We start from the raw sequence: 12,244 nt of genomic DNA, 5'->3' as shown, positions 1-12,244 counted from the left end.
TCGTGCCAAATACAGGAAGCAGGGAAGATGCATGAACTAAACAAAAAAAAGATCTCAGCATGTTGGAACAGGTCGAAGTGTGAACTCGTTCCTTTTTTAACCAATATATTTTAGAACTGTGAGCACAACAGCACGTATGTTAATATTTACTAAAACTCAAAGCTAGTGAATAGATGTCAACTATTGAACACAAAATTTGGGCCCCGGCAGCAAAGTTAAACCCACCAGAGCCCTGTTAAAGAATCAGCACAAAATGATCAAAAGTGCAAACTAGAACGGTCCTCAGTTGAGAGCATACCTCCGACAAGTGAACAGTTTACGTTTTGTATCCCAGAGTAGACCAGAAAATCACAATACAGAATCACATTTAATCAAAATCATCCGTCCACAACTTTTTGAGATATCCTGCAATGTATCGTTTTTGGCCCTATCTCCCAATGGTGAAGAATCACTTAATAAATTCTTCCAGCTGGATCCAGATCTGGATATTCACCAAAATCGAATCGATTCATCCTTGTCAAACACACAACCTGTCCATCAAGTTTCGTTCAAATCCGTCCACAACCTTTTGAGATTTTCCTGCCATGTATCGTTTTTGGCCCTACTCCCAAAGGTGAAGAATCACTTTAAAAATCAAATAATTCTCATATCCGAATACATATTCAGATCTTCACCAAAATCGAATCGATTCATCCTTGTCAAACACACAACCTGTTCACCAAGTTTCGTCCAAATCCGTCCACAACTTTTTGAGATATTTTGTTCACAGACAGTTCACAGACAGTTCACAGACAGTTCACAGACAGTTCACAGACAGTTCACAGACAGACAAATGGACAGACAAATGGGCAGAAAATGGACAGACAAATGGACAGACAAATGGACAGACAAACAGACAGGGGTGAAAACATAACCTCCATCCACCTTTGGTGGCGGAGGTAAAGAAGCGCATGGGAGGGCAAAGCAGCAGAGTGCTTGTTGATGAGGTCGTGGAATACTTCCGGACCAAAACAAGAAGCAAAAAATGCACCCTGAGGCGTTCAAAGAACGGATGTCACCACGGTAAAAATTCACCCTGCCGCTGCTTTTGGTTTTTGATCTCCATCTTGAGGGTTAATGTCAAAAACACAAGATGGCGTTTTAAAACGCATGATCAAGCTAAGGATGGACAACACAGCCAAGGTTGCTGCCATCAAGATCACGCTTCTGGAAAAGACAGAGTTTACCTGGCAGGGGGAAAAAAAATCAACAAAATCCTAAGAAGCAACAAATGAAAAAGGAAGGATGAAGGTCCAAATCCGGGATTAATTAACATTTTGGACTGGAGATTGAAAATCATAAATATACAACTCATCTGCAACAAATAAAGATTTCAATGACGTTTGATCAGAGAAACAAAAACAAAACAAAACTTGTGAAAGTACCGGGTCAAGGGTTGCCTCGAAGGGTCGTTTGAGCGACCGGGAAGGCAGCGGAGGCTTTATAAGCAGGTTGTGCAGGCACAGTGGGGCAATGGGCGGCAGTCAAGCAGGTTAACACAGGAGGCAAGCGGAGGAGCGGCATGAGGTGGCAATGTGCAGGCGAGGGATTTGGGGAGGAAACAAAAATAAACAACAAAACAGGAAGCAGTCACGATTATCGAAGCACGGGGCAGCACCGTAGGTCACCGTGAACCGAGGGAATAACGGCGGTTCATCAGGAGTAGCAACCCCGTCCTGTACCTCCAAGGTTCCTCACGAACCACCGTACACCAACTTTCAGAAACCCATGGCACTGACCTTCTGGAATGAGTGAACTCAAGCAAAAAAATAAAAATTAAAAAAAATCTACAGGGAGGACTTGGCATGACTACACGTGGGACAGGAGGCCCAGCATTCCATCCATACATTCCATGTAGCAACACAACGCTTTTGCAGCACCACAACCTAAGTTTACCGTTCAATCCCATACCTCAGTGATGAAGATGAGGAACTTGAAGATTAAAATTACTTCCTCATTGGTCCAGAGATGAAAAGTATCCATTTTTACTCCGACAGTTGACGGAACACCGACTAGATGATCTACTGTTACCGACTAGATGATTGTGGACTTTGATAGGGGACCATCTATGGAACGGTTTGTGTTTGTGGGATGGGGTGGCTGGGAATGGATGGTTGAGGTGAAATTGAAAAAAAGAAAGAACAGATGGTAGACGTAGCACGTAAGATTGTTTATCTTTGCACAGATCCTATGTAAATAACTTTGGAGCGTGCTCGACGTCACAGGTATCTGCACCTGTTTGCTTGGTGCAGCAGCCGTAACTCTGTTGCACAGCCATGAAAAAGGCCGGCATGCCAAAGCCACCGATCCTCGCTAACGGTACTCACCATAGCAATGGCGGCCGCCGCCTGCCCGCCACTCGGCCCAGCCTTGATCCTGGCCTGAAGATGCGAGGGCGGATGGAAGTATTTGCAGTGGTCGCGCGCACACCGCCCTCGCATGTGATCCATGCACACGGTCACCGTGTTGTCGGACGAGTCAACCACCACACTGTCGGCCGGGTGAGCGAAACGGCATTCCGTCTCACCTCGGCCGCAGCATCCACGCTGAAATTCACGACAAACCTACGAACGAGCACACCACGGACGATGAGATGAAAAGAGAAAACGAACCCGAGATATCCTGCTATACTGGCGGACCCTGCTATTCGCGGTTCCACTATTCGGGGTTCCGCTATTCGAGGGTGATAAAATGTGACCCGTTTCTCTATTTGTGGACCATGGAGAAAAACATTTTATTTCAGTTCTCTCGGAAACTCGGGCCGATTGACATAAAATACATTTTTACCCCCACCCCCTTGTATTAATCTTACTATAATTCACCAAATGTCTGTCTGTCCCTCCGTCCGTCAGTTCCCAGGTACCGCAAAAACGGCTGAACCGATCACAACAAAATTTTGGGTGGGTAATCCTGGGAGCCCCTGGAGTAAAATAAGCTATATTGTTTTTCCAATTTTCCAGTTTTTCCAAACACGATGGAATAATATTTACCGATATGAACAGTGATGTGGCATTTATTGAAATTCTACAAATACTGTTTAGATTTTGATGAGAATTATGAACCTGCCGCGAATCCGGAAGTGGACAGATGACGGCAATGCACGGGTTTGATAATATCCAAATACAACCGTCATTCAATCATAATGTTAAATTGTTAAACGTTAATCGTGTTAATCGTTTTGTTAACGTATCAATTGATGATTGGAATTGAGTGAATACAATTACGATTTTGAATTCGTAATTGTATTCACCCAACCGTACAGAACTTCACATCAGGATTTAAATATTTACGAATGTTCTTAAAAGTTTTATTGAATATAAAATATATAAGCAATAAAAACAACACAATAAAAGTTTTTATTTTATGATGAATTGCGAAAGATGATGGGAATAGAGCCTGTGATTGATGCTGTGAAGAGGAACAGGTTGAGATGGTTTGGTCATGTGTTGAGGAAGGATGAAAGTGACTGGTTGAGAAGAGTGATGGAAATGAATGTAGAAGGAAGTAGAGGACGGGGAAGACCGAGAAAGACTTGGCTAAAGATGGTGGAAGAAGTAATGCGGGCAAGGGGGTTAACAAGGAGAGATGCAGAAAATAGGGCAATATGGAGAAGATTGTCATGGGGACCGCAAGGCTAACCCCCGCTCAAGCAGGGAAAATGGCCTTAAAATGCATGTTGTTGTTGATGTTGTTAAAAGTTTATTTTTTAGATTAATTTTATTTAATTTGTGATTGGAGTTATGCTGTTTGGAATGAAAAAAGAGATATCGAGTTCAAGTGAATGACGAAATGCCGTGACGGTTTCTACTTTCTAAACGTGAAATTCGCGGATCGCCATATGCAGATTCGCCATTGACTGGGTATGGAACAAACGTACCTGTTTGTTTGCGAACGGGTAAGTTTTTCATGGAAGTCCTTCACCTTTTTCATGGAAGTCCTTCACGTGCGACTGAAGGTGCTACAGGAATGTGGAATTTATTGGTTTCATGCCTTAGCATTCGTCGTTTCTGCATTGTCTGTTTGCTTCTGGCCTCCCACCCGTGCGTAGCAGCCGATGTTTCTCCAACGTAGCACGGGTACCTCACTAGCAGTATTGTCACTAGTATTATCAAATGTAATTTCTAAAAAAGCACAAACTTTATTTATAAAAAAATTAAAATAAAATAAAATAAAGATTATACATCAATGCAAATCAAAAAAACAATCACAAAACCTACCTCCAGACGATCACTCCGCAGTAGCTTGTGTCCAGAGGTACTGGAGCCTGATGCAGAAGCCGGCGTGCTACCCAGACACGGGTGTATGGACCCAGCCATGCCACCTGCTCCAGGCACAAGTACCGTGCTTCCAAGCTGCAAGTCACTTGGATGTAGGATGCCGACGCCTGGAGAAACTGCACTCAGGTAGTGGTTGAACTGCGAACTGGAAGCGGTTGATTGAGCAGCAGGTATTCCAGAAGACATAGAAAACATCGGCTGCAAGGAAACACAGAGAAAAAAAAAAAAAACATTCGCACATCGGTTGAGGCTTAAGCTGAAGCTATGGGAGCTGTTGATTTTGGAGAGAAGGAGAGCAAAAACCAATGGTGGAGAGGAACAAATCACCATTTCGGCAAAATTGTACATCTATCGTTTCAGTGCACAGTATGGACAAGGATGGCAGCATGCATACCCCATCAGTAATAATCCGCTAGGCCTGCCATTCTTTCACTCCAAGATGATGGGTACAATCCGGTACCAAACGGTCGATATATTTATTATTAAATCTCAAATGTAATTTGCATTTAAAAATAAATAAATCTCCAATTTCCACTTAATATTGTGAGTTTGGCAACTGGCGTTTAAACGCCTTGCGAGTATTTTCTTTGTTAAACATGTTTTTCTTAAGTGTCGGACTCAAATTTTTCAGCAGAATTTTACCACTACAGTTATTGGTGTTCGAGCTCGAACTCTATCAATTCCTGCTACAACATCTCATCTTTGGTGCTTTACGAGCTTGTCCAGGCCAACACAATTTCACTGCAATTTCCCTTTAAAAAAAAAAAATTGGACAATGGTAAAATAAAACCGGTAACATCCAGGATCATGCACCAGCCCATGGACAATGTAGGCAGGTTTGAACAAGAATAAACAAGATCTCGAGATTATATTGGCTAATGCCGATCATGTGACATGATTAACGACAGAAGGTGACAAATTTGGGCAACCCGTCGGCCCCGGCTTTACGTGGAATTCCCGATCCTTTGCCTTACAGGTTTCATCATAAATAATCATTTTGTACCTGTTGATCCCTTTTCTTTTTCTTTTTTTTACATGGCAGAAAATAACATCGCGAATGGTGAAAAAATAACAAACTGGCTGTGGTTGCGAAGATCCATATTCAAAACCAAAGGCACCACCAATAAGTACAGTCGCCAATAGTCAATGCTCAGACCCGACGTTTCGACCGTGAAGTGCTCATCATCCGGGACCATGCAACTGTTAGCGTCAAATATCCTCCCGATCCTCAAGGCAATCATGACGGCAGCGTTAGGTGTCAGAATTTGATTATCGCGGTCACATGATGGACAATCCCCACCGAGAAGGTACATAAGTCGTGGCACACAATGCCTGCACAGTCCAAGATGAAACCACTCAATGGTCGAAACGTCGAATAACTTCACCAAATGAACGGCTGCACCAGTTGGAGGTGCCTTCAGTTTTGAATATCAGAAGGTGAAAACATACCACTGCCGGCATCGACACATTGGGCATGAACCCCGTGGCAGCAGCGATCTGCATCTGATGCGCTATAGCGGAAGCATTCTTTTGCTGAATCAGGTTGTTACGCCCATTGATCTCAAGCTGAGTTTTTAGGTGTGGAGGAGGATGCAGGTACTTGCAGTTTTCTCTGGCACAGCGGCCCTGAAACAAGAATCAAACACATCGTTACGCGTGTGGTGGGGCGTGGGGAGGTCAGGAAGGCTAGTTAGAACCGTTAACGTAGCATGGTTTGTGTACTCGAGGGACATGTTAGGTTAAGAAACCTAGAATCTAGAAAGGTGGTGCTGTTACCGATAGAGACTACGGTCAGGCCAGGATTGTAAATTGTATGCACCTTCCTGTCAGACAAGGTCAGGCAGGTATCTGAGTTAAGTGAGCGCAGGACAAGATATAGTGCTTTGTGCGCGTACACACAAACCTCCCACGTGGCCCACCTTGTTCAGAACTATGATGCCGGTTCGAACAGGCACATGTGTAATGGCACCAACGGCCACCGACGAATGTGGGGCACTGAACGGCCACCCACGAGAATACTAAACTGCCAAACAGGGCAGACGTTTCCATTGGTGGGTCACGGGTAAAGATAGAAATGGCCATGCAGGTGAAATAGCCAGTTACCACCAGTTCGAGAAGTCACTGGGAGTCAGAATCATGTCGAGTCGCAGTTACGGCCGGTCCGAGGTGCTGCGGGGTGACCTGGGTTTGTGGAGTCCGGCTGCAACACGAAGAGCGCCAAGGGACCTCTGAAAAGTCCTTGCCTTTTCCCCATTGTTTCGGTACGAGTGAGTGAGTGTGATGCCATAGAGGGTTTTAGTTTCACTGTACAATACGTTTGTGTCATTCCTTTCCTACTCTTTATCTTTGTTTGCTGGATCTGCCCAAGTTTCGTTGTAATGACTTCCTGTTGTCATTACATCTTTTGACAAATCATTCCATCTCCTGCATGCAGGAAACATTTCCGGTAATTAATTGGTCCCTGGAGGAGATATAAACCAAGTAACGTTCACCCCTTTGTGGATAATTTTTTTTTTTTTTGAATACAAGATCGAGTCTCGTGAAAGAGCCAACATTAATCACACAAAAAATCAAACAGACAAATAAAACATATAATAAGGGGAGCGGTAGACAAGATGGGGAGAGAGGGGGAAGCACACAAGTACAACAGTAGAGCAGGGAAATCGGGAGATCTGTGGGACGGAGAGGGCTTGGGGGGGAGGAGGCGTGGGAAGGGGGGTAAGGGGCAGGAGAGGTAAAAAAAAACACATGGACACTGCTAGGACTTCCAGGAAAGAAGTCGGTATTGGGTGAATTAATTAATTAATTAATTATTAAATCACAATAAGGAACCGAGAGTCTGCTCGCGTCGGTTTACAGTAACTCGGCTCAACCTCGGGAGTTAACAAGAAACTAAAAGGGAGGAAACCCGACGTTCTTAAGGCCCGCACCTTGTTCTACTTTAATCGATATACACCAAAGAGGATAAAAACATAACCCTTTCTGCCACTCCCGTAGGGAATGGGTGTACTAGTTACTATGAAATTCATCAAAGTGGTGAATGTTTTTCATCGGGGTCAAAGGTAAAAACATAAATTCACTTTTTATCACGTCTAGCCATTCTTGGTTTTTGGAATTGGAGCTGAGTTACCATTTCTCTGCAGATCAAAAGGGTTACGACAAGCCCCAAAATACCATGCAATTGAGCAGTGGGGCTCCACATTACCTTACTATAATTCACCAAATGTCCGTCTGTCCGTTCCCAGGTACCGCAAAAACGGCTGAACCGATTGCAACGATATTTTGGGTGGGTAATCCCGAGGCCCCCTGGAGTAAAATAGGCTATATTGTTTTTCCAATTTTCCGATTTTTCCAATTTTCCAGTTTTTCCAAACACGATGGAATAATATTTACCGATATGAACAGTGATGTGGCTTTTATTGAAATTCTACAAATACTGTTTAGATTTTGATGAGAATTATGAACCTGCTGCAAATGCGGAAGTGGGCAGATTACGGCAATGAGCGGGTTTGATAATATCCCAATACAACCGTCATTTAAAACAGTATTTTGTTAAAGTATCAATTGATGATTGGAATTGAGTGAATACAATTACGATTTTGAATTCGTCATTGTATTCACCCATGTTGGGCTAGCGGCTAGGGTGCCGGCTTAGGATCCAAGGATCCTGGGTTCGAATCCCGGTCGATCGCTGAATTAACGCCAGGGGGGTTGACTCAGCCTGTCATCCTTCCGAGGTCGGCTAATCGAGTACCAGTTCACTGGTAATTCCCTGTTTGTCGTTAAAGGCGGCAAAAAGGGTTGGCGTCAGGAAGGGCATCCGGCCGTAAAACATTGCTTCAAATAGGGGACCGAAAAACAACAACAACCACGGTTCCCGAAAAAGGCCAACCCCCGCTTTGCGGGGAAAAATGGCCTCTAAAGGTGGTTTTTTTTTTTTTTTTATTCACCCAACCGTACGGAACTTCACATCAGGATTTAAATATTTGTTTATGTCACGAATGTTGTTAAAAGTTTATTTTTTAGATTAATTTTATTTAATTTGTGATTGGAGTTATGCTGTTTGGAATGAAAAAAGAGATATCGAGTTCAAGTGAATGACGAAATGCCGTGACGGTTTCTACTTTCTAAACGTGAAATTCGCGGATCACCATATGCAGATTCGCCATTGACTGGGAATGGAACAAACGTACCCGTTTGTTTGCGAACGGGTACGTTTTTCATGGAAGTCCTTCACGAACTTGCTGCCCATGTCTGACGTGCGACTGAAGGTGCCACAGGAACGTGAAATTTATTGGTTTCATGGTTTAGCATTCGCCGTTTCTGCAATGTCTGTTTGCTTCTGGCATCCCACCCGTGCGTAGCTCGGGTACCTCACTAGTACCTATAATTGACTGATGCACAACTTAGATGAAGGTACATTTTGGAGGTATTGGACAAGCAATTTTTTTTTCTCATAAGCTAGTTGGAAGATGAGAATAAATCTTTATTGCGCATAGTTAGCCGGTAACATGTGGCCTACCTTTATGGAATCGAAGCAGGCCACGACACGGCCGTTCTCCACCTGACACGACTTTGGTGGATGTGCAAACTTGCACTCTGTGTCCATGCGGCTGCAAGTCCCACGCTGGTACTCGCGGCAAACTTCCAAGGTCAACCAGCGTGTGTCTCTCAAAGCCATGCCTCCTGAGAACCATAAAGCAAACGCTTGGACAGGAAAATGGACTCCTTTGAAAAAAAAACCGCTATCAAGGCGATTCTTCAATCCTGGATGAAGGGAAATGTGAGGCCCTTCAAAGTATTAAACTCCCACCTCGCATGTCTCTCCTGCCACCACTGGTAGAGTTTGATACTCACCACACATACTAGGAGAGCAGGTAATTACCTCGTGATGTTACCCAATGACGATTCAATTTCAAATTAGTTCTAGAATTGCATTCACCCATCTTGATAGTGCACCAATTTTGATACAAAATTCCCTAACATACATTCACGTGATTGATGGTGGGGACGGAGGCAGGGTGAGAAGAGCAGCGTCTGCCCAGATCTTCCAATAAGGCTGCTTCTTCCCGCCGGCGTGTTCAGGCCTGCATGTACAGGTGGCTTCATCAACTGCGAAGGACACAGATAAAAACGTATGATGGAAAGGACGGGAAAAGTTCGTCACAACACATAATGGAAAATGAGACGTGCACAAGCTATCTAAAAACAGGTACGATCCAAAGCTGAACCACAGAATAAGCACGAGATGCGAGAACAAAATAAAATCTAGAGACAGCAGAAATACCTGGGTAATGAGTATGTTTAAAAATATTAATAAAGAAATCTTAAGGAAATAATAAACAAATGAGGAGAAATAAATAAATTAACTAGAAGGGCACTCGGTCGAGCGCATACCTCCACCAGGCTGAACAGTTTATGGTTTCTATCCCACTGATAGGCCGGATCTGGATTCGACCTATCAATGGATCGGTCGAATAGGATTTTGGATCAGGATTCAGACTTGAACCAAAATCTAATCGGCTTGTTCTTGTCACCTCACCAACTCGTCCACCAAATTTAATCATAACTCGTCCACAACTTTTTACGGTGTAGCCCATCGGGCAAAGCCGTCTAGAACAGTGTTTGTCCGTCCGTATGTATGTATGTGTAGGGGATTTCATCAAGTCCCTATCCTGATGGGGGCTGAAAGGCTGAAAGGTACTGTGACCTATTTCCCTGGCGGCTGGTTGTCTGACATTGAGAAACTGTTGACACAATATCCCATGCTTGGCCTTGGCGAAACATTCTTTCCGAATGAGGCTTATCCTGCCATGTCAACTTTGTATAGTTTCTCTTTAGGGCGGCAGTCTGTGTCTTTGGGAATGGATGAACACAGGATGTTGTTTTGAGTTCCTTGGTCCTGGAGGAAAGTATATTAAGCCGACTACGGGTTGTGATCCGCCGAGATGTTGGGGCCAACTGTGGAGGACCATGATGTCACTGTGATGTTACATATAGTGTATACGCCACATATACACGTGGCTTCTACGCCACGCCAACATCTTCCATGCATGTATTATTATCTATAATAAACCTCTTGTACACTGTCCGAGTTCGACAAGGCGCTTATTCCAGGGAAAGGGAATGAAACCCACGACATATGTCCCCTCAAATGTATACCAATCAGAGCTGAGGATCTGGTCACATGACAGGGTGATGTGATTATGTCTGATGTCATTACAGTGGCCGACTCCGCACACCGCCATTTTAATTCCAATTTCGATCAGGCCGAACATATCGTCGAACCTGTCATATATAACAATCGCCATACCCTACCTTTACGTTTTTCATTCAGTGTGAAACACAAACAAACCGATTGTGAAAATGACCATCAAATATCAAAAGCATAGACGTTATGGGTCTTGCAACAATACGGCACGTATAGGCCTTCGGCTTCATGCCTCACCTTCGGACCGCTTCGGACAAATTAAGTCCAGGTTTCTTAATACAGTATTGTATCGTTTCATTACTATCGTTTTCGTAATCGTAATAATACATAAAATATAACCATAACACTATAATCCCAATGTCGTGAATGGAAAGTTAATGGATTGAAGTGGTCGGTGTATGGTTCATGAATCAATGATAAGGTGTAACCGCGGAAGTAAGGAATTAGCCTCGGTTTTTTTTAGTAATATCATTTTCGTAATAATGATAACATAACGTTAATATTATAGTAAATGTAATCGTAACACTAATCCCTTCGTAGTGACTGCAAAGTTACTGGAGGTTAAAATATATCTTCTCTGTATTAAAGTAGCGGCAGTTTTTGTCACGCTATGTCATTACGTCTATCTTCAACTAAAGTATCAAACAAGCCCGGCTACGGCACTGTTAGACTTTCGGTCTTGCTTAATATCATGTTATATATGACTTTTCGTCCGATCTCTCAATGGTGAAGAATCACTTCAAAAATTAAATAACTCTCGTATCCGAATCCATATTCAGATCGACACCAAAATCGAATCGATTCAGTCTTGTCATACGCCCAACCGGTCCACCAACTTTCATGCAAATCCGCCCATAACTTGAGATATCCTGCTATACTGTCGGACCCTGCTATTCAAGGTTACACTATTCGCGGGTGATAAAATGTGACCCGTTTCTCTATTTGCGGAAAAGTGTCCCGCAAATTTGCGGGGTTTTTTTTCCTATTCACGGCCGTGTTCTGCAAATTCGCAATTTTTCAGGGGCGCAAAAAAACATTTTTCACAAGCCATTAGCTCCACATACGGTATTTATAAAACCATCGCAGATTAATTATCATCGACATTCGTGGGATTTGCCTCGCTATTCACGGATTTTGCTTCTCTATTCGTGGTTTGGTCCTCTCTATTCGTGGATTTTAGTGACTCGGGAACCTATACCCCCTTTTTCCATTGAAACAATGCCCCACTATTCGCGAGTTTCAATATTCGCAGATTTTCCAGGAAAATATCCCCCGCGAACAGCGGGGTCCGAGGGTATATCGTTTTTGGCCCAATCTCCCAATGGTGAAGAATCATTTACAAAATTGTACTAGCCGGATGTGAATCCGGATCTTCACCAAAATCTAATCATTTCGTCCTCGTCACATAAACTACTTCTCTGCCAAATTGTCAACTAATCATTCTGTCCACAACTTTTTGAGATATATATTTGAGGTGTGAAAAGAAAACCTCCATCCACCTTCGGTGGCGGAGGTAATAAAATATATTGCAAAACCACAAGGAACAAACCTCGGTCCAAACAAAGGCGGTCTGAGGTTCGGGAAGAATCCCTCAAAAGGCACTCGGTTTTAAACATGACGATTTTTGAACTTCGAAAATGAAAAGGAAAATAGCCCTGAGTAGGCTGACGGTCATCTCGAGGTTGTAGTTCCAACCAATGCCGATTTGGGAGCCCCT

At 43.5% G+C, this 12,244-nt stretch overlaps 1 protein-coding gene across 1 annotated transcript in view; it reads right to left on the bottom strand.

Moving 5' to 3' along the window:
* Positions 1 to 12,244, bottom strand: part of LOC144889029 (muscleblind-like protein 1) — a 57,177-nt gene that overhangs the window by 30,640 nt on the left and 14,293 nt on the right. Inside the window, exons 3-7 of the mRNA XM_078768838.1 lie at positions 9,305 to 9,428; positions 8,839 to 9,002; positions 5,766 to 5,942; positions 4,257 to 4,514; positions 2,367 to 2,603 (exon numbers count right to left, since the gene is read on the bottom strand). Coding sequence (XP_078624964.1) covers positions 2,367 to 2,603; positions 4,257 to 4,514; positions 5,766 to 5,942; positions 8,839 to 8,997 — 831 coding nt within the window. The 5' untranslated portion in view covers positions 8,998 to 9,002; positions 9,305 to 9,428. The remainder of the gene's footprint in view (positions 1 to 2,366; positions 2,604 to 4,256; positions 4,515 to 5,765; positions 5,943 to 8,838; positions 9,003 to 9,304; positions 9,429 to 12,244) is intronic.

Source organism: Myxine glutinosa, unplaced genomic scaffold, assembly GCF_964187855.1.
Source record: "Myxine glutinosa unplaced genomic scaffold, kmMyxGlut1.1 SCAFFOLD_593, whole genome shotgun sequence".
Classification (NCBI taxonomy): domain Eukaryota; kingdom Metazoa; phylum Chordata; class Myxini; order Myxiniformes; family Myxinidae; genus Myxine; species Myxine glutinosa.
This window is presented reverse-complemented; position numbering and strand designations above follow the sequence as displayed.